Source organism: Emydura macquarii, unplaced genomic scaffold (genome assembly GCF_026122565.2).
Source record: "Emydura macquarii macquarii isolate MOO-44397 ecotype Brisbane River unplaced genomic scaffold, CSIRO-AGI_Emac_v2 contig_629, whole genome shotgun sequence".
In the NCBI taxonomy this organism is placed as follows: Eukaryota; Metazoa; Chordata; order Testudines; family Chelidae; genus Emydura; species Emydura macquarii.
In genome coordinates this window covers 6,881,151-6,903,282 of record NW_027130766.1, presented here as the reverse complement: position 1 = coordinate 6,903,282, position 22,132 = coordinate 6,881,151, and the positions used below count along the sequence as shown (strand labels likewise).

Below are 22,132 nucleotides of genomic sequence, written 5' to 3'. Positions count from 1 at the left end.
TGTTTGTAATCAGATTTGGATTTGTCTGTGGCTAAAAAAATGGCAAGAGACTGATGTTCAGAAAAGGGAGAAAACCAGCCTATTAAGATTAGATTCTAATGCTGAGCTTTCCCTGGTATTTAGGATTGATGGGGGTTCTTTACATGGGAGCGTAAGAGTTCAGTTCCTAATTGCCAAATGCAGTGGGAGATGTGCATCCCACCCTTTATCGATTCTTCTGAAAGTTTCAGCCTTAACTCTGGCAAGTGAAATATATCTGGTCCATTAATGCTTCATCACATCACACTGCCTCTCTCATTCGATTGTGGAAGGGACAGGTAAGAGGACACAGACCGGTAACTACTTAAAGAAATCTGGGTTCCCCTGGTACATTTTTATTCCTCAGCTGTATGAGGAGCTCTTTGAATGTGAGGTGTCATTGCTAGTAGTCAAGAGTCCTCCCAGTGTTAAGGCTCTATGGGGGGGTAGTTGACGCCTTTCTGAAAGATGCTTCTTGCTGCAGAGAGCATTGCATGACCCTCAGCAGGTTTTCATCACCACTACAAGGGCCAGATGTTTTTTATAAATGAAAGTTACAAGAAGAAGGCCACAAGGGGTGAAAGCAATGCCAGTTCCGCACTTGGACTCCTGCACGGGGAGTCGTCCTAGCCTTTGTGCGCTAGAATAACTGAGATGTGCACGTTGGGAAGGTGCATGAGGATTTTGAACTGCAGGGCTGTCCCTAAAATGAATCCATGTTCCTTTTAAGAATTGTTTTTCCTTCTATGTAGAAAGCAAAGAAGCCCAATGCTCAACAGCTTTTTCTTTTCCTCAATCCCGTTTCAATGGCTGATTGTGGCGTATGAAACAGAGATCTGGGTATTTCTAAAAATCGTATTTGTAACAACCTAGAAAACAAGATACAGACGAGGGGCTGCTTTGCTTTGAGCCTAATGCCAAAGTTTAACCAGAGGGCTTTTTTTAACTATTTCAGTCCTAGCCCCCATATCAAGTCAACAGCGCCTTTGACAACACATGCTGTTGGGGAGGAGTTTGAACCAGCCAGGCCTGTGCAGTCGAGATAGTGGTTGGGGGGAATGTCTTAAATCTCTGCTTCTGCAGTTGTATTGATGGCAGTCCCCTCGGGGTTCTACGTCTGTGCAAGGTGCTGCACTGGATCCAAATGTAGGAGGGCTTGGAGCATTCAGCTGCAAATGAGCTTTCTTTCATACTTCGCAGGCTCCAGCTGGTGGGAAAGCTGTGTGCTACAGCCCAGGCCTGTGCCTGAGTAGGCCAGACTCCTGGTCCATACGCACACATGCTGCACCCTTGCAAACTAGTTGCTAGGGGTTAGTTTAATCACCAAGAGCTGCCACTGTGCAGTGATACAGAGGGGGATTTGAAATCCCATAAAAAAAATAAACCCCAAACTGTAGCAGATGGCAGTAATAGACTAAAGCTTCAGCTCTGATTTTTTTTTTAATATAAAAAGGATTAGACAATACAACATCCAAATAAAAATAGAGTGCTAAAAAAAGGCAGTTGGTTTTCACTTAATACTAACGCAGTTTGCTTCCAAGTCAGGTCTGTGCAGGGGAGAAGTTAAATGGTGAAGGGGCCAGCCTGCAGGCTGGGGTTTGCAAAGGTTACCAAGGGGGTTGGGTGTTTAACTCCCATTGGCTGCTCTGGAAATTCTGCCCAGAATTATTCTGTCCACAGATCAAGCACAGCACCGTTGATTGGCAGTTCAAGCTTGCATCCAGCTACCCCACAGCTGTTCTCTGGAGGTTAAAGTCCATCAAACACTTCACCTATTATTTATATTGCGGTAGTGCCTAGGAGCCCGAGTCATGGAGCTGGGCCCCATTGTGCTAGGTGCTGTATAAACGGAGAACAAAGAGATGGTCCTTGCCCACAAAGAGCTTACAATCTGAGTCTCTGCCAGCTAAGGTGGCCAGTTAACTTATGATGTGGATGCTGAGAAATGGACAGACATCCCCCCACACACACTAAACCTCGTGACAGAGGCCTCCAGGTGACTATTATTACTGACTTAAGCTGGATTTGAACCAACAGCCTAGAGGCGAACTCCTTATTGCCACTCCCTTGTGTGCAGGAGCCCATTGGTTGTGTGTATGACAGTGTAAACATAATGTGCTGCGGTCTAAGGCTACCCAAAGCAGAGCGTGTCCTACAACAGGTGCCATGGGCGTTCCTCAAATGCAGCCAGGGGAAACTGTGGCTACCTCAATGTAGATTCTTTCCAACACTGGGATGTGGCTGCCTCGTCGGGAAATCATCCTCGTGGCCTCTTCACCAGCTTCTTGGTGGGGAAATCTCACTTCTTTTTGGCACCCGCTTCTGTCATGGCACTTCTCTGCGCTCTACTGGCCTAGGTCACTGTGAGCCTATCTTAAAAGTAAGTGGTAGCCTTCTGGAGCCTGCACTGAGAGAGAGAAACACACACTGGTCACTTCCCCCAACTGGGAAACGAAGGCCTAATCTTGGTCTGATTTAGCTTGAGAGATGGCTTCTCCGTGCATTAAAGAAGGCTTAAGGCAGCGCTTTGTCACAGCATAATATAGTGACGTGGTGACGGAGAGATCCTGTCACCCTGTGAGAAGCCGCACAGGAGTGAGTGGCCAGCCAGCCATATAACGAACTAGAAGGTGCTTGTCAGGTTATGACTTCATTTACTTTAATTGACTGTCCTGCTTGGGGAAGGTGCAAATGCGACAGGCTTGGGGAATGAAGGTGCCTCCCCTCCCTCCAACCTGAACTGCACAGGCAGCTCCAGTGTTAGCAAAGATCCGGCGGCATGTTTTGGATCAGTAGTAGCCATACCCACCCCCAAATTGCCCTTCCCCCTCTATTCAGTGTGTTGGGTGTGCCTTACTTGCGTCTCCCCTCCCCCAAATGAAGCTTTATGTCAGTGGAGGTGTGATTATAAATGAAAGGTTCGGGGATCCGAATTGGTGTAGATCCCTGATGCATTATAAAAAAGACCTCCCCAAGCTCCCGTCCCACCTCGTGTATCTCTTTATTTTTTTCTCTCTGTTCCCTGTTCTTTTATTAGTGATGTTCAGATGTCATAAGCCAGCACCATCACAACTGACTGTGGACTGGAATTTCTCATCACAGGCTTTTCTGCTGCTTCTAATTTCCCAACCCTTTTTCTTTGTCCCAGGAAAGCCATATACCTTTGGTAACAGCTGCTACGAAGCAGGATTCATCTGGCAGGTTCCTGACCATCTGTGGTGTCCCAGAGAGAAAACAGACAAGGTTAGAATGCGGGCAGGCTGTAGAGCGAGACAACTACTCATTCTTCAGCACTGCTCCTGCAGGACTTTAAGAGGCAGTGTGAGTGGCTACCAGTTGTTCAGTTGTTCAGTCGCCCTGCTGCGGCAGCAGTGATTGTATAATATCCAGCTCTTACATAGCACTTCTCATTAGTAGATCTCAAAGCACTATCTCCATCACTAGCCCCGTTTTACAGAAGGGGAGAGTGGGGAAGGGAGAAGGGAAGCGACTTGCCCAAGGTCATGCAGCTGACCAGTCACAGAGCTGGGGTTGGAACCCAGTTCTCCTGAGTCCTAGTTCAGTGCTCTGTCCTCTAGACCAGTGTTTCTCAACGAGAGGTCAATGGACTGGCACCTCCCTGACACACTATAGGAAGCCGAACGACTGTCCATGGACCGGCACCGGTCCCTGAGATCTCCCTGATGCAATATAGGAAGCCGGTTCCTGGTATCGAAAAGGTTGAGAAGCACTGCTCTAGGCCACCCACGGTGGGGCAGGTTGGGAAATGCATGTAACGGTGCAGTATTCACCCCTGGCTATGAAGGAACAAAATGCCAGGGTCTAGGGATGGGTGACCCCAGTTGACTTTCCCCTTATCCTTCACCTGACCCCCCACACTGTGTGCTGCCCTCCCCCTTCACCCCCAACAGCTGATCTCTTACAGGTGAGTCAAGCACAAAGTGGGCTCTGCCAAGCGAAGAAAGGGGTTGGGATGGGGGAAGGGCAGGGCAGGTTCCCCACAGTAAAAGCCCCTTACCAGGTCACTGATGAGGATATGAATCCCAGTCGGTCCCTGCTTGGAAACCTGCTGGATCTGATTGGCTGGGAGCCTGAGCAGCTCTGCCAGTTTATTGGTCAGTTCCGTGGCACTGAGTTCCTCCAGATACACCTCCTGGTAAGTGGCTTGCAAAGAGAACCCCAAAAAGGAGGTGAGCCATGGCTGAGATTTCCCTCCCCTTCCCACGAGCTTTTGTCAAGCGAGGAAAGAACCTGTGGGGCCACCTGCAGCTGGAACGGAGACAAATCCAGCCCACAAGCCCAGCCCAGCCCCTCCCAGTTCGAAGAAGTTTCAGTTCAGATGCAGACTCGATAGCTGCCTTTAGCCAGGCCCCCCCTCCTGACTCCAAAGTGAAATAGTCACTGCTTGATTGCAAGGGCTTGACCCAATGCTGAGGAAGGGCTGTCTGGCTAAAGGTTTTATACAGCCGCCCATCACGGCGGTATCTTAGCCTCTTCCCCATGAAGCTGATAGGAAAAGCCCTAGTGGACTTCATGGAGTTTGTGGCTTGCCTGCCTCATCAGGGAATTAAATTAGGAAGGAAAGGTAGAGCGGCAGCAAGATTATTTTAGAAGTGGGGGTCCCTTAAATTCCATAGTGTGCTGCCCCCTAGCCGTCCTTAGCCCTCGCAAAGGGGCGTCTGGACAGTGGAAAGGCTTGGGCCCAAATCCTCAAAGATAGGGAGGAGCCTAACACCCCTAATCTTATTGGCTTCAATGGGCTTTGGCCCAGCCCCTAAGCTAGCTGCCCACCCAGGGGCAGTTTTGCAGGGACGGGTGCACCAGAAATTCAGAGCTGGCGTCCAACCCAGGATCTCTCGCGAGGCCAAGTCTTGCTAGGCCCGGCCCCTGGCCAAAGGAGAACGGGCCTGGATCCCTGAACTTGACGGCCGCCTGCCTTGGGAGCATTCACAGCAAAGAGCAGCCTCTTGTTTTACCTGCGGGTGAGTCCTTGGGGCTCTCTCTGCCGTTGGCTTGGGGCTCCCTGGACACGTACAGGGTGAGCCGAGGGCGGACGCACCTGAGGGAGAGGAGAGCACGTTGACTGGCCTGATGACTGTAGAGCCAAGCGTCTCTATGCAGTATGGGCGCAGGAGCCAGGCTCAGGTAATGTGTATTGCACTAAGCGCTATGGGGCCCCAGGAGAGAGCGAGTGCTGCATAGGTGTGCATGCATAGACACTGTCCCCCAAAGACCTCCATGCCAGTTTGACAGGTGGGGAAACTGAGGCACGGAGCTTGCGAGTCATAGTGAGTCTAGCAGAACTGGGAACTGAAGCTAGATCTCCCAGGTCCCCAGCACTCTTCTTCAAACGCATCCACCTCCCTACTGGAATTCAGTGACACCTCACTCCGCCTACCCACCCCTGCGGACCACACGTTCCCTCTCCCCCCAGCCCAGGATGCAGCTTCTCCCCCTTCACACCTGGCTTTCAGCATGTTGGAGAGCCGGATCCCGTCAGCTGCTCCACAGATCTGGATGAGGTCACTGCGGGAAAGCTTCAGCAGGTCTGCTCCTGAAGAGAGAGAGAGAGACAGACAGGCCTGGTTGGCATGATCATCCCAGTGCAGAGCAGTTCAAGGCTAGCCACTGGACCCACCATGTTGCAGAGTCCGTGCCTGGGGAAGGAAAGTGTCCCTTGGGGCGGGACTGAGCCAAGGGGAGCTCTTGTCTGTTTCAAACCCTCCCCTGACTTGCCGCAGAGGATGAAGAGAGCCGTGTCCTGCCAGACCAACAAAGTCAACAGCAGGAGCCTGTTGAGAACTGTCCTGAGAACTGTTCCACCCCTTACGTCGGCTGGGCTCTGCGGAGCTGGGGAGCAGAAAAGGCTCTGGTACCAGTCGCCTGGACCGTGTCCCTTTGTAAGTGCAGGTTGATGTTCTGTGTTGACAGCAGTAAAACTCTCACTCGCAGGTCCCCAGTTACACTGCCAGAATGCCTCCCACTACCTGTCGGAGCCCCCTCCATCGTCCAAGCCCTCTGGATTTTATCCATATGCCTCAGCACCTCTCCAGAGCACAGAGGTGTATTTGTCTTGTGAGCATCCCGATAGGAGAGGGACAGATCCGTGCAATGATGAGCATGGCCCAAAACCCAGCATCCAAATGCCACCCCACCCCCCACTCCACCCCAGCCCTGGGGCGGTCTGGAACCCCCAGCCCTTCTCTAGTTTCAGTGTCTCACGTGGAAGCGAGACGGCCTCACCTGTGAAATTAGCCAACATCCTGCAGTAACCGGAGAAGCGATTCTTGTGCAGCCACTGCTGGGTTTCCAAGATGGAAGCACAGGGACTGAGAGCCTGGGACAGATGGACGGAGAGGGGAGTGAGTGACCGCCCCAGGCCGGGAATCTGGGGAGTTTGGAGTGACAGGTGGGCTGGAGACACCTATCATGAGTGTGTACGTACTCAGTCAGCAAGCCTCAGCCCGGAGCTCCCCTGGGTACGCTGGACCTGGTGGAGTGACTGTCAGGGCTAGCGGGGGCCTGCTTGGAGACACCAGGAGCCTTAACGCCTTCAGAGCCTGTCCCAGCTGGGCCCAGACACCCAGGCCTTGTTCTAGTGCCACGTGCTGCCCTGTCCTCATGGGGCATGGGATCTAACCTCTGCATCTGCCCTGCCCCGTCAGAGATCTGAGCAGCACACCGAATATTTGTGCCATACAATCTCTTGCCAGCCAGGCAGACCCTCTATCTCATCAAGGTATCGCCCATGAGCAGGGCAGGTTCAGGAACTACCCCAGCGACTCCACCCCTCGTTCCTTTCGCAGCGCTGGGGTGGTCACTGTGTGGCCTGGGTCAGAACAGGAGCGAAGGTCTCCTGGGCTCCGTCCCCACGCAGGAGGCGAGCGCGAGCGGGGGTTAGAGCGGGAGAAGAGGAGTCAGGACTCCTGGATTCTGTGCCTGGCTCTACCCCTGCCTTGGCGCGGGGTGTGGACTCAAGTCTCTTCATTGCTCTGCCTCCGTTTGCTCACCTGTGCTAACACCCGCCCCGCAGCATGCGCGGACTCGCTTGATGAGAAAGCGCTTCGAGTGCATCTGTTCTACGCCCTGCCAAGGCCGCCTTCTGCGGCCAGAGGGCAGGTGGCCGTGGCCCTGGGTGGGGGTGGAATGGTGGAAGAAAAGCCCCCTGAGGAAAGGTGAATGCCAGCAGGCCCTTACCTCTGCCATGCTCTCCGCTGGGTTGTCTGAGGGGCAGCTGGGCGAGGAACAAACCCTGCCAGGGAGAAGGGACGCAGTTATCTTGCAGCGGTCGCAGGCAGCACAGGAGAGAAGGGGGGGGGCTACAAGTGTTGGGGGGTGATCAGACCCGTGGGTCTCTCCAGCTCACCTGTCGGGGGTCAGCAGTTTGAAGGCGTGAGGCGAGGGGAGTCCGGGGGTGGCCGGAGGGCTGTGGGGGCTGCTGGAGGCTTCTGGCCATGGGGCGCACTGGAAGCAGGGGGGAGAGAGTTAGGAAGAGGGTAGTTTCCCCTGGGGTGGAGGGTGGTACCCAGCTGCTACCCCCTGCCACTTGCATCCCCCTCCCCGCCCTCCCTCGCTGAGTTCTGGAGTTAGATGTTCATGAACTTCCCAGCCAGGACACACACCTCTGGGGTTTGCTAATAGGATAATGTCCTGGTTATCTTACTGCCCCATTAAGATCGTGGCAGAGATCCTGCCCCCTTGACGTGTCAGGGACCCCCCAGCTCTGCCCTACCTGGGAATGTTACACTCCTCAGCTAGGTTGCCATGGGGGCCCCAAATCCTGCAGAGCTGGGGTGCCCAGAGTAGAGCTAGATTGCCCTGCAGACTTGCTGTGCCCCTGGCAGTTGCCCCCGGTGCTGTGGGATGGCCCGACCCACCTCTGTGAGCACCGTGCTCTCGTAGGAGGGCTGGTATTTTTCTCGTTCCTGCAGTGACTGTTTCTCGATTTTCTCCCGGTCGGTTTTTTGTTTCCTGTCTGCTCCCTTGGGCTGAAAGACAAATTCACCCCTGATTCCAGCTGGCCCCAGTAAGTGCAGACCCCGCAATATTCGTGGAGGAACCCTCCCCCAGGCTGTGCCGGCAGGAGACTGCAGGAGAGGGTCCTCTGAAAGTCCCCCCAAAACCCTTAGCTCTTTGCAGCCATAGGTCATTTTGTGGATGGGGAAACTGAGGCACAGAGAGGGTGCGTCACCTGGCAGGTCAGTGTCGGAGCTGGGAATAAAGCCCTCGTGGGCCGAGTGCCACTCCAGCGTCTTAACCACTAGAGCACACTGCCTCCCATGCAGCGGTGATGGTGAAATATAAGGCATTAAACAGGGAGGCGTGGCGGCCCTCTGCTTTCCGCTAGCCCATGGAGCACCCCCCTTGCCAGACAGCTGCGCCGTGGTTGCACCAGCGTGCCAAGCTGAGAGGGACCCCAAAGAGAAAAGCCTGGGGAACGCAGGAGAGCTGAGGTCTGGGCTGCAGCCCCGGTGCTGCTCCCTGCTGTCTGGCAGGTCAGGCTGAGCAGTAGGCGGCTGTTGCTGGTGAGTGCCAGTGACGGAAAGGTGGCAGCCAAGTCTAGGGGCTAAAAGAGCGGCTAAAGGGCCAGGACTCCTGGGTTCTCCTGACTGTGAGGCAGTGGAAGCAGGGGAGGGCTGTGCCATCTAGTGATTGTCCACAGGATGGCGCACCGGCCTCCTGTGTTCCCAGATCCAGGGCTGCCAGGGGCCAGCCCCGGAGCATGGTTACCGTGACCATCTCTCTTTTAACGCTGCTTCTGCCCTGCCTCCCTTCGGCACCGGCAGCAGGGGACGGTGAGGGAAGCTGGAGAGGATGCCCGGGGCAGTGCTGGCACCTTGAACACTTTGACGAGGCAGCTGGCCGAGTGCAGCTGCTCCACGTGCTCGCCCTTCTCGTTGGCCTTGTAGGTGTCGAGCTGGATGCGGAAGGGGACGCCCTTCTCGCCCCCATTCTTGCGCAGCGTGAACTCGGTGCTGATGCAGTGAACCTGCCGGGGAGGGGGAAGATTGTGAGCGTGGCCGCCTGGCTCCCCCAGGCCCACACTCTGCCTCTTCATCCTCCCGTCCCACCCCGTGTGCCGCCCAGGCTCTGACCTGCACGAAGACGGACGTCCTCTTGGTGTGGTCCCAGAGGAACTCCACCGTGTTCAGCAGGGTGGGGTGGATGTGTGGCTCCATCACCCCAACGGACAAGGGGATATCTGCAAGCAGGGCACAGAGGGATCAGGCAGAACTGGCGCCAGGAAGATGAGTATGAGGGGCAGCAGGTGCCCAGATGTCCACGAGGATGGGCATGGCAGGGCAGCCCATGTGGAACAGAAGGGGCCGAATGTTCCAGGCACCCAGGAGCCGCTGCCCGGTCACTGGGGCATCCTGCTGGCTGCGTTCTCAGGGCTCTCAGCCCCGCCCAGGAGCCAGGATCACAAAGCCCTCAGACGCCATAGGGAATTCAGCTTCCCAGCCCCAGGGGCAGGGAGCTGTTCTCCCCCTAGGGAAAGGAGGGGGGTAAAACTGGGGCTAGAACGCTGCAGTCCCATGGCCTGCCTTGACCAGTAGACCGTGCTTCCTTCCAAAGGTGGGAAGAGGACCCTGGAGTCCAGGTTCCCAGTCCTGCGCTCTAAGCACTTTATGAGCCCCAATCATCACACATGGCCCAGCTGCCGGTGTCTGCAGGAGCCGTGCTGGCGTAGGCTGGGCTGAACTGAAGCGTAGCGACCTGATCTTGGGTAAACCTTGACCTTGGCTTCCTTGCTCACATGGATTGGATTCTGGCTACGACCTGGCTGGGCGGCAGGTGGCAGGAGCGAGGGGCACTGGGCTGCATGTGTGTGATGTTAGGGTGTGGCCCTGGTACCCCACCACCACCCTCCTCATCCTCTATCCCTTGGGCAGGGCTGGTGGCAGCCGGTCTCACCAATGTCCAAGATGCGGTCGCCGGGGCGATTCCACCTCCAGCCCTCCAGCTGCTGGTGCTCCGTGTACTGCAGGCGCCGGTCGTGGAACACCACCCTGACCACGCTCTGCAGGAGAGAGGGGCATCAGGCACTGTCACGGGCCTAGGCTGCTCACGCAGCACCTGGGACGTGACGTCGCTGGGCTCCATGGCCAGGAACACGGCCAGCTCAGCCGATGGGCGATGGAGCCGTGCCAGCCAGGCAGGCAGCACGTCACGTCGTCCAGCGCGGGTAGCCTGGGCTCGATCAGATCAGCTCCCGTTTCTCTGTCCGCCCCCCCTCACCTTCAGCAGCTTCCGGCACTCAGAAAAATCTCCCAGCTTGGGGTTGCACAACATCCGGATCTCATAGGACTGGCCTGAAAGAGAAGGTGGGGCGCTGGGTGTGGAAGCAGGGACTGGGCACCCTACCCCAGGCGGGCAGAGGCTCCTTGGGAGTAGTCCTGGCCCAGCTGTGCTCTCTGTGCCAGCAATGGGCCACCAGGCCACTGCTAGCCCCTGGGCTCACCGTCTCCGGCTTGGCTCGTGGGATCCACTGAGATCCCAGGGCCGGGGGCTGTTAAAACAACAGCAGGTGCTTTCCCCCTGAGCACGTGCAACGCCAGGACCCTCCCCCGCCCTGCCCAGGGCACGGCCCATCCAGCTCACCTTGGTTCAGGTAGGTGAGGGTCTCCTCGTGTTGTTTGACGGCCGGCGAGGTGGCGGCGCAGAGCACGTACTGGAAGGCCGGGCAGTGCAGCTCGGCCGAGGTGGAGATGTTGTTCTGCTCCTCCTGCTTCAGGTAGGGCAGGGCCAGGGGCTCCCTGCAGCAAAGCAGAGCACAGGGCGGTGGGGGCGGCGTCCCCTCCCCGCAGCCTTCCCAGCACGTTGGAAGGGGACGATCCTTGGGTGTAGGGCTGGGGGAGGGGAAGGGGAGTACAGTTCTCCTGTCACCTCTGCACTGAGCGCAGGCCTGAGAGCCAGAGTCCTCAACCCGGCTCCTATCACTGGGACCATGGCCCATCGCTTCCCCTCTCCTGAGCCTCAGTTTCCCCCCATGAGCCTGACCCATCTGCTAGTGCAGGGGTTCCCAACCTTTTTGGCTTGAGGGCCCCAGATATCATTTTTACAACCCTGCAGGGCCATGTGAAAAATCGAGATTCCCGTTTCACAGAAGGGGGAAACTGAGGCACAGAGGTGGCGGCGGGGGAACGACTTGCCCAAAATGGCAGAGCTGGGACTGGAATCCAAACCTCCCAGCCTCTGGGCTCATTGTGAAGCCTTTGCAAGCAAGCCCTGGAGCAGGTTGGGGATGCTATGAAGTGAGGGCTGAGAGCTGCTTACCTGAGCAGAGTGCTGCCGGAGCAGGGGTACATCTCCCCAGGACCTGGCCAGTAGTGCTCCGGCTGGCTGTGCCAGAAAAGCATGGTAAGGGTGGGAGGTTGGACGGCAAAGTCCCCGGGTCTGAGCGAGGGGGGCTGTCAGGCAGTTGCGGTCTGGACTGGAGAGGCAGCTCCTCCTGGCATCTGCCTTTATGCGCCAAGGCTCCCCGGATGGGTGTGTGCGAGAAGCGCTCAAGGATTGGCCAGCGTCCAGCCGGCTCTGAGCAGCTGGACACACCCTGGGGGGAAAGGAAAGGAGCTGAAGCCGTTTCACCGTGTTACAGGATAGGCTGTCATCACTGGGGCACCGGGGGGGGGGGGCAAAGCGCCCAGACTGGGGCCGAGAGCCAGAGCCGGGGTCCTTCCCCTGGTGATTAACTGAGAGCTGCATTGCAAAGCAGCACCGACCCGATGGGAAATGGGACAACCAGCAAAAACAAGCTCAGCAAATGATAGCCACGTCCAGCCAGATCCAGGAGGCTGGGCCCAAGGGATTCACCTCGCAGTGGGCAGTGCCTGGGTAACCCCCCCCCCCCCCCCGTGCATGCTTTGGCTGTGCAGGAGACAGGCGAAGTGGGTCTCTCTTGCTGGGGGTTTTCCAGACACAGGCTGTGCTAGTGCAGTAGTAGAACCCCAGATGTGTGTTTGGCCTTGACGCCTTTTGCCTCCTGGACCCTGCAGCTTGGAGCATGTCACCCCCTGGTCACGGGACAGTTTGGGACTGTTGTAAACTCCGGTTCTCACTGTAAACACATGGGAACTCTGGGGCAGGGAATGTGACGCGGGAGGAGACGGTGAGAAAGGCTGGTTTCCCGCATTGTCTCTGTCGTGTCACATGCCAAAGGCTTTTCCCACTGGGCGTCTCGGAGGTTGGAGCATTTTGCAGAGTCAGAAACGAACGTTCCCAAGGTTGGCCTGTGGATGAAACTGACGGGGACTGGGCTTTAGCGGGGAGGCAAACGGTGAAGGGCAGAGAAGACAGGCCAGACACATGCATTGTGCAGAGTCGGCAGAGACCCGTCTGCTCCGGGCATCACTCGGTGGGTGGTTCTCTGGTCTGGGCTACACAGGGGTCAGACTAGACGATCACAAGGGTCCCTTCTGGCCGTGGAACGTGTGAATTTGGGCACTGGGGAGCGTTGCTGGTATAGCCGTGCACATGTTCTAGACCAGCACCGCCCTCCTAGCATGCGTGCGGGTTAGGCCGTGCGTTTACCGCCACACTTCTTCCATCACCCCCGCTGAAACAGGTTCTACCAGTCAGGCGCCGGTGTGCCGATATAACTCCAACTACGCGAGAGGTTCTGCCGGTGCAGCTGGCACAGGGGTGTCCTCAGTTCCCAGCTCTGCCCCCCCCCCCCCCATCTCCTGGGTGGGTCAGGGATCACATCGCTTCCCACCCTGAGCGGGTGTAGCTACGCCGGCAGCCCGCTGCAGTGTGTGGACCTGGCCTGGGTCTCTTGGATGCATGGAGCTTTCAGGGGCTTCCAGGAAAGGGGCACATAGAAAAGCCGAGGAGTAAGGGTGAGAGCCCAGAGGTGCCCCAGGGAGGGGGGCTGGGAAGAGCCACTGACTCCCCCCTCCCCCGCCACACACTTCCTTAGCAGGGAGCCAGGTTTACAGCAAACACTTCACGGGGAGAGGGGGGGGTTTGTTGTGAAAACAGGCAGAGCCCAGAACCAAGGGCCCTTTGTTTGGCTGAGCTGGGGACATTCCTGTCTTCCTGTTTACTGTAGTTCTCGCTGGAAGGTGTGGCTGGACGGACTGTAGCCCAGAGGTTGGGGCAGCAGTGGGGCTGGGACAGGGGAGCTGTGGCCTGGTGGGGTGGGGAGCAGGGGACAGTGCAGGCGGTGGGGGAGGGAGGTGGGAATGGACAACCAGGAAAAGAGATGGTGGCTGCTGCGCCTTCCTGGGCTGGCCTAAGTCCTGCATTGCTGGGTGAAAGGGCAGGGCTCCGGGGATGAGAGCGGCACCGTGGGGCTGAGATGGGGCAGCCTGTGGCCCAAGTTCACCCCTGCATCTGTGCAGAGCCCCAAGCCAGGGCCAAGGCCCTGCACCCCCCAAGCCCGGCGCTGCTGGGGGCCATTTTAGCCCCTGGTGCTGGTTAGAGCAGCCCTGGGGCTGCTCTGCCTCTGCCACCTGTTGCAGTGACCCCCACGGGCAGTGCCCGCCCTGCAGGAGAGCCGGGGGGAGGCGCATCCTGCCCCCGAGGCCTGGCGTCAGAGCAGCTCCCTGCCCCCCCACTGGCAGCACCCCTGGCCCCGTTTCCCCTCCCCCCCGCACCCACTTAGTGTTTACACACAAACACAGGGGAGTGTTGCCGGTTTGCTGGATAGCTGGAATCCACCCCCGCCTCCCCTGGCGCCCGTGTTTACACTGCACACAGCCCGTGTCGTAACAAGCTGTCCCAGAAACCGGGAGAGGTGCACGTGTTTGGTGTCAAAATAGATGGAGCTCACGGGTGGGGGGAGGGGGGAGCGCATTCAGGAAGGTGCAGCCTGGATGTGCCACCCCGGGGGGGGGTGTCTAGGGGTCAGAGGGACTTTGGGGGGGGGCTTTAATCTGTTGGTCAGATCGAGGGGGGGATCCTGCACTGGAGCAGCCCATTGGTCTGAGGTGGGGGGGCTGGGTGGAGAGATGCCCGGCTGGTTGGTCCCATATTGATCCACTGCAGAGCGGCTGGGGGGGGCCAAAGGGGCAGCGCCTCCCCGTGCAGCGACCACAGGCTGCCGAAACGTGCTGCCGCGGGGAGCCCAGGCTCCCCCAGGAATCAGCGCCCCTCTTCCCCAGGGCACAGAGGAGAGACGAAACCCTGCAGCGGGGCAGGTCATGGTCTGACCTGGGGCAGGGGGGGCAGAGCAGGGCGCTCACTATCTAGCCCCCCCCGGGCAGCCCTCGGAGACATTGCAGCACGAGACCCCTGATGTGAGCTACAAATGGAGGGGGAGGGGAGCTCGGTGCACCCCATTCCTGCCCCCAAAATTCCGGGGGGCAGGAGTCAAGCAGCCCCGCTCCCCGAGGGAGCAGACTCTGAGCAGTGGGCCTGGGCTCAGATCCACCCCAAGCGAGTTCCCACTAGGGCCAAGCCCCAGCTGAGCCATTCAGACCCGGCGCCACGCTCCCCACGGGAGGGCTGGCCGGCTGCAGGCTCGGACCCACCAGCAGGCCTTGGGGCAGGCGGATCCCGTTGGACTTGACGGCAGAGGGCAGAGGTGGGGCAGGACTGTTGCCTGTGGGGCACTGAAGAGCACTTTGCCTGAGCTGGGGTGAGAAGGAGCCGCCCCAGCGCACTAAGGTGCCTGCAGTCCTGGCAGGATTGAACCCCAGAATCCGGGGGGGGGGGCCGTCAGGTCCGCTTGGCACCCCCGTGGTAGCAGCCAGGAGGGATCGCTGAAGCATCTCTCTGCCCTGTTCCCATTGCGCCCCCGCCCCTATAGCCAACCCTGCCGCCGCCCAGCATATTCTTAGGGTCAGCCTCTTCCTCTCTGCCAGCTCCCCCCACACGGGGATCCCCAGTTCCCAGTTCTGCCCCCCAACATCTTCCCCACAGCTTTGACTCGCCTTCCAGAGCTCCCCTCCCCCCCCAGCTCTCCTTTGCCATGCCCCAAGCTGGGGCAGGGGGGATACCTCCCCAACCTTGGCTCTGCTCACGCCAAACCTGGGTGGGGGCATCTCCCCTCCCCCCACAGCCCCACCTCTAAGCCTCCCTATTCCCCCGTCCCCCACTTTCCAGGCCAGGGCCCAGCCGGGCGGCGAGGGGCTGGCAATGATCAGAGACTCTGGGTGAAAGCCATGCCCGCCCGCGCTGTTTGCTGTACACAAGCCCTGTTTCCAGTAAACACGAGTCCTGCCATGATCCCAGAGCCGCTGGGGCTGTGAGGGCGGGACTCGCCTGCATCCTTTGGAAGAGAACTGCCCAACTCAGCTCATTCCCCCCCCCCCGCCCCCCCAAAAGAGAGAGACGTCAGCTGAGACCTGCACACTTTTCTCCCCCAATGCAGACAAACTGAATGTACCAGGCACCCCGACGGGCGAGCGCCCCTCCCAGATCACAGCTGCAGAGAGCTGGCCCGCCGTGCGCCCCCGGCCAGGAGGAACTGGGAGAGCCAGGCAGGGTTTGGGTGTGGATGGGGGGAGGCTCCATAAAGCGCCTGGAGCCCAAAGGCTGCGAATTCTTGGTGTGTAGAGCATCCCCTGCAGGCGAGAAGGGACATTGCGGCTGCTCTGAATGCAGGGGGGGCGGGGGGTTCTTCGCCCAGGCTACTGGACACAGCCCGGTTCCCGCTGGCTCCTGGCCAGTGCCGGCTTGTGTCGTAGAGGACAAAGGCCGCGGTGCAGAAGGTGCACGGTGCCAATCTCACCGGCGTAAGCCAGAGCCCAGGATTTGCCAGGCTGACGACGACCTGCAGACCGAGCGCAGGGTCCAAGTGCGGGCGCGCCAGGCCGGAGCCTCAGCTTGGCTGGTAAAGAAAGATGAACCCATGTCTCCACCAAGCCAGCCAACGTGTCTGGAGATGGGGGTAGAAAGCGGGACAGGGATGTGCCCAAGGTCACCCAGGGAGACCCATCCAGTGCAAAAAAAAAAAACCAAATGGCCTGAATCCCTGGCTCCAGCGCTAACCACTGAGCCAGACTTCCTCCCTTTGGGCTGGGACTGGCAGACTCTGGAAGACTAAGGGTTAACAGGGCACAGCTATGCTGGCTGGGTTGTTATTGTAGGGGCGCTCAGGAGTTCTAGGGCGGGCGAGGCTGGCTGTTATTCCACAGGAGATGCTGTGAGCCTCGACGCCTTACCCTTCATCTCGGGCCCGGGGAGCCGTGGCTGGAAGGAGCTGGTGATACAGGCAGCGGGACCCCAGCGCACAGAACCCCCCAACTGCTACTTTTTGTGGCCAAGTCTCCGTGCACCCTGGGGTGGGGGAGGGACATGACGTCCCCTGCAGGTTCCCCCCAGTGACTCCCCTCCCAGCCCTGCTCGGCTGCTGGCTCCTTGAGGCTGCATTGCAGTTTCCAAGCAGTGGCTTATAAATCCGTGCATGACAAACAGTGGCTAAATATAGCTGGCGCTGGAAGCATTTTCGACTGACACACACCTGCCCAGGCTGGGAAGAGCGACGGGGGGGGCAGCTGTGGCTTCAGGGGCCTGTGACGGCAACCGGGATGCTGAGGCAGCAAACACAGAGCTAGTGACCCACTTCCAGCCCTGCCGGATTTGCTCCAGGGGGAGAAAAATAGCATCCGGCCCCCACAGTCCCTGCACCAGAGAAGGTTAAGGGCAGGGCAGTGCTGGGTGGTGGCGTCTGTCTGGGAGCTGGGAGATGATCCCCTTCGGGGAGGAAGGGGCTGTGATTCCCCCTCCCGCCTCCCAGGAGCTTATGGCACCATAGGGCTGGGTGGAAATGGGCATCGTTTGGGTGAAACCAACTTAGCCCTCACGAGTTTTGGCGCTGCCCAGCCCAGCATGGCTCCTACTTGTCCAATTGGGGGAAGGGGCTCCCAAAAACACGGGGGGGGAAACCCCACTGCTATTGTCTGTCTGGCAGTTTGGAGGGGGGGGTACCGTGACATAGAAACTGTCCCCCATCCTCCCTTCCACCCCAGTTCACTGCACCTGGCCATGGACTCCCAGGGCCTGAGTTCCTCCCTACTCACACACTCCCTGCCCTGGCCCCAGGCTCTCGTGACTCCAATTGATTCGGACTCTGCAGCGGGAGAAAGGGGCCCTGGAGCCTCCCCGCCCCATGTGTCACTGGCCTGTCTGTCCTGACAGCATACAGGACTCCGGGGCAGCTGGATCCATCACCCTGAGCACGGGCCTAGGGCAGACCCAGGAGCGCCTGAGCTGGGCCAGAGCCCCTCCATTGCCCCAATTGGTAACCCACAGGCCCCCTTCTGTGCCCTATCCCTTGCTTGCCACACGGCTGGCTCACACTGCAACAGCCGCCAAAGACAGGGCTGGGCCCATGCATGGGATAGAAGAGCCAGCCAGCCTGCCTCCAACCTGGCTCTGATGCCCCCCACACTGGGGGATTTATCCTGCGGTGAGAGAACTAGCATCCAGCCGTGCTGGGCCCATCTCCGATTACTACACTCAAAATCCCCATCCCACTTGGCCACTGCAAAGGCGGCACCACGCCAGGCGGGCCCAGCAGCCAGCGCCAGGATACAACAGGCTGGGGCAGTCCGGGCTCGAAGCCATTGCTGGCAGCGCTGGGGGACGCTGGACTGTTCGCTTTGCCGGCAATTTGGAAAACGGCGGTGGAGGGGAATTGCTTTGGGTCAAACCGGAGACAGCATTTTTGGAAATTTTCAGCCAGTTGAAAAGTCCAAAGCAGCAACCAAACGGCTCCTCTCCAAAGGAAGCAGCTCATTTGGATCTCAGGCAGCTTTTGAAACCATTTTTTCCAATGTTTTCAAAGGAAAATTTCAAACCGAAACATTTACATTTTCTCTGATTTGTTTTTTTAACCAAAACACTTCGCGGAGCGTTCGCGGCACCTTCACACATTTCCTCCTGCAGCTGCCAGCCTGTGCGGTTCTGCGCTGGGCCAGCAGGGGGCATCAACACAACAGCGACACGGGGACGGGGTCCCACACCCTACCCGCCCCGTGTGGGGACTAAGGGGCGGATTTTAGGGGATGGATGGGCCCATGGTTTCAAACAGCTGTTTGCCCTCGGCCCAGCTAGGCACCCACCAGCCGCCCCTTTAGCGTCACCTGTAGTGACCTTGGAGGTGGGGAGCTTTTTTGGGGTGACCACCGAGCCCCTAGCAAGGCTATCATTGGCTACCCATCCCCCATTCTCCTCTCTCCCAGCATCCTTCGTCTGCCCCTCTTCCGCCACAGCCCATCTGTGCGCTGTGCTGGGTCCCGGCGCTCAGTGACGTGGGCTGGAGCCTCAGCAAGGGTGGGCCTGCCTGGGGCACTGTGCGACTTTCCGCCCGAGCGTGTGAAATGTATCAGCCTCTGGCCAGGCACCCCCCCACGGCCCGGCTCCCCGCAGCTACGGGCTCCCATGGGCGTTGGACAAGGTGACTCGTCTCTGAATGCTGGGTCTCAGCCCCCCGGCACTCAGGGAGCATCTGTACCGCCGCAAGCTGCACCAGGCCAGTTAGCCCCTTGCTTCTCAGCTTGCTGCCCCAGCCACGCCCCATCCCAAGCCCTCCTTCCATGGGTGTGCTAAGGTCCAAAAGCCTGAGCCATCCACCTGCCCTCCACCACAGGCAACCCTGGGTTCCACCTATCCCCCACCCAGGGCCCTGTCTCCCCATCCCACCCTTGGCACCAACCTTTCCAAGCAGAGTACGGTGCCGGCCAGATCCACCCCCGGGTGCTGACCCGCCCAGCTAGAACCTGCATGGTGGTGACCTGAGCTCTCCCTGGCCTGCTCGCTGCTCCTGAGCCGACCCAGCCCCACGGCTCCCAGACCACACCACTGTCTGTAGGGGCTGGGGGAGCCAGCAGGGGTGTGACTGACAGAACCTGGGACTTTTAATAGCCTGGGACGACTCACAAATTTCCTGGCACCGCTGCCTTAAAAAAAGGGCCAATCCCGGGAAAATCGACTCCTGTAGCAGCACCAGCTGGTTCATCGGCAACCACAGGAACCGCCCCCTAGTGGACAGTTATGGAATAAGCTGTCCTTGTGGGAAGAGTTCCAGAGGTGTAGCCGTGTTAGTCTGTATACAGCAAAAACAGAGGAAGGTTCGTCTTTGCAGGATTTACCCAGCCCTGCGTGAGACCCTTGCCTCCGCTGTTGCTGGTGAGAGCACGGAAAAACACCTCTCAGATCCAAATCCAGATGCAGCTGCTGCCTTTGCTTTGGAAGCCTCTCTCTGTCCAAATGCCAAGAGCATCCACTCCGTCACGTGCCAGCAAGGGGGAAGAGAATGACTAGCTGTGAGCAAAGCCTGTGCGCTGACGGCTGATGCTGACGTTCGCAGGCAGAGTGAGTGAGCAGTTGTACGAGCAGAGAGAGAAGAAAAACAGGCTTAGGGAACAAATGGGATCTAAGTACAGTGGCTATTAACCCATTGGTTGACCGTTTCCCTCTCGGGGAGGTCACTGCGTTTGGAGTTCAGCTACCAGCACCTGGAGGGAGCAGAGCACAGTGGAAACGCATGTGTCTGCAGAGGACTCCAGTTTGAATCCAGCCAGAGCTCGCTTTGAATGGGCAGTGTGGGGCAGAGAGGCGTGTCTCCCTGTCCAGTGGCTGCTGCGCTCAGGCCCTGCCCTGGCCTGATCACTCCGATTCCCATCTGTTCCTCCGCCAGGCTCAGAGGCGGCTGGCGCCAGGGGCAGTCCTTAGGGCTAAAGGGCAGGATGAGACATGCGCTGGGGTGGGAACATGGCTCGGGGCCCCCCCCCACACAATATTTCCCCTGCAGGGGGCACTAGCTCCTCTCTGCCCCTCAATCCAGCTGCCCCTTGTCAAGCTTCTGACAAATTCAGACTTCAGAGATGCTGCAAATTCTTGGCAGGGAGGGGAACGCGCCCTCAGAACAACAAGCGCAAGGCCACAGTGAAAGTCTCGCTCCAGCCCTGGTGTCTCTTGGGAAAAGTTGTGCTCTAGCTCTGCCAGAAAGGTTTTTCTCCGGGCTGGTCTACAGGACAGAGCCTTGTCGACAAACCAGAGGCGGGTTTGTCACACACTGAAACGCTGCTCCTCCGCTGGAACTGCCCTGCTATGCCGCCACCAGAAAACCAGCTCAGCGAGAGGCGGGGGGCTTCTGTCGGCGTAGCTAGGGCGACGCTGTGTCAGTGTAGCCGCCGCGTTCCTTACATCCGCTGTCGGCCTCACCCCCTGCACCCCTGGAGAGTGGGCAGCTGGACCCTCACTCCAGTCTGGAGGGCTGGAGCCCGCTCCCGGCAGGGAACAGGGAGGGGGCTTCCCTCAGCTCCCGGCAGGGAACGGGGAGCAGCCCAAACTGAGAGACTGGGCTCTCAGCTCCCCACAGGGCCCCTCTTAGGGGGGTGGCAGTGCTTCTGGTGAGGGCGTATGCCACCGCCCCCAGAAGGGCAGTGTGGGGATCAGGTTGTGCACTAATACTGCGGTAGCTGTCAGTCGACCTAACACAGGCTGACTTGTCTTTGCAGCGTAGACAAGGCCTCCGAGACATTGTGGGCTAAGGAGATCACTTCTTTACATCGCTTGCGTCTCCCGGCAGAGGCAGGCATGCAGGGCAGCCCCGCTCTGTACATTCCAGTGCAGCAGATTGCTGCTCAACACAGGGAAAGGGGAGCAGTTTGGAGCCCCGGGGCTCAGATTTCCAGTGTCCAGCCCCCCCAATCGGGGCCAGATTGTCCAGATTCTGCAGCTCCCGCTGTGACACCCAAGGACTGGATGGTCAAAGCCGCTCAGGTCCTGGCAAGCTCTCTGCAGAGCCCCCACATCCCTGAGAACAGAGGGAGCTACCGGAGGCTGAGAACCTCACAAAGGCTTGCCAGGAACATCTCATCAAAACCTCCTGTCTCAGCCATGATTGAACCAAGACAAGGGGCTCTGGTGCATTTTAATTCCCTTGTGTGTGCGGGTTTTTTTTTAAAGGATGCGCTTAACAGCTCAGCATTATCATAAATCAGCCCTTTGTTTTGCCTTGAGGGCAGCGACACTTGTAAGACACGTCCTCATCCTGGACTTGCGTCAAACCATCCCTGTCTGAATCCGCCTGCCCTACATCCAGAAGTGGGGGGTAACCCTGCTCTCAGTTGGCCTTGAGATTCACCCCCGGCCAGCAATGCCGTCTCTCTGAATCCCTCCCCCCCTAACGGCAATTAGAGAGGGGCAGCGATGGTCCCTTGCTATTTGGCTTCTTGAAGGTCAGTGGAGCTCCAAAAGGCTGCCAGACAGGTAGCTTCTGGAGGAAACGGTGCAGTGTGGGATGCAGTGAGAGGACTGCATTTCCTGGGGCGAACAGGCTGTGCTGTCCCTCGACTGACAGGGCTCCAAACAGGCGGGACTGTGGGAAGGGAAATGCACAACTGGGGTCGCACGCCTGTCTCCACTGAAAAACACCCAATTCTGCTAGGGCGACTTTTCAAATATACCCCAGGCCTCAGACAAGCTGAGCGTTGCTTCATCTCTGCGGTGAATCCGGGGTGACTCCACTGGAGATGATGGAGTTTCTGAGGCCTGGCCTACACTTTAAATTTAGATCAGCATACCCACAGCTAGAGATAATACCGGCTGAGGTGAGAGTGATCAGAACTCAGGCATCAGCTGATAGGCCCCGAAGCATTTTTCGGTCGACCTGTCTACCATCGCTCAGGGAAATGGAAAAAAATCCCTTCTGTCACTGCAGGAAGCGTCTACACCGTGGCACTAGAGCGGCACAGGTACAGCGCCATAGCACCCGGCATGTAGACAAGCCCACGGGGATGGGAGGAGGAGCAGAGGGAAATTCTGCACCACTCCTATTCCCATGGAAGTCAGTGGGGGTAAGGTGTCTGCCTGCTGCCCCGCTCTTCTACCCCTGCCATTGTGGAAGGGCGTGGGCGGTGGCCGGAGCCTACCGTGCCCAGCCATGCAGGGCTGGGAAAACTGATCAGAGCAGACAGCAGCTAGAAGCAGGCTCTGAGGGGGATGGCAAGCGAAAGAGAAAAGAGCTGATTTGTTTCACACACATTCTCTTTGCATCAGTGTGAAGAGCCCAGCCCCAGTTTGCACCTGTTCAGGCTTTCAGCCGGGAAGGTCACATCCATCCACTGCTGAGCAGATCCTGGCTTCCCCAAAAGTCCCGGTGATGGGAATTGCCCAGAGCTGGTCAGCTCATGCCTGAGTTCTGATCCCCCTGCCCCAG

At 58.4% G+C, this 22,132-nt stretch overlaps 1 protein-coding gene across 2 annotated transcripts; it reads right to left on the bottom strand.

Moving 5' to 3' along the window:
• Positions 1–1,208: 1,208 nt before the first annotated feature.
• LOC137148277 (transcription factor CP2-like protein 1) lies at positions 1,209–11,378 on the bottom strand. 2 transcript variants are annotated; one of them, XM_067540921.1, is made up of 15 exons: positions 11,296–11,378; positions 10,621–10,775; positions 10,258–10,331; positions 9,934–10,039; positions 9,114–9,220; positions 8,855–9,007; positions 7,896–8,006; positions 7,385–7,482; positions 7,216–7,270; positions 6,262–6,355; positions 5,482–5,572; positions 4,995–5,077; positions 4,037–4,182; positions 3,180–3,231; positions 1,209–2,425 (listed from the first exon to the last, which is right to left on the bottom strand). In XM_067540921.1, exons 1-15 carry the CDS (start codon positions 11,376–11,378, stop codon positions 2,388–2,390), a joined length of 1,446 nt encoding a protein of 481 aa, XP_067397022.1. In that variant the 3' UTR covers positions 1,209–2,387. The 2 variants fall into 2 exon arrangements, with proteins under 2 accessions (XP_067397022.1, XP_067397021.1); XM_067540920.1 differs by lacking the exon at positions 11,296–11,378 and having other exon boundaries at positions 10,621–11,102.
• Between the last annotated feature and the right edge of the window lie 10,754 nt (positions 11,379–22,132).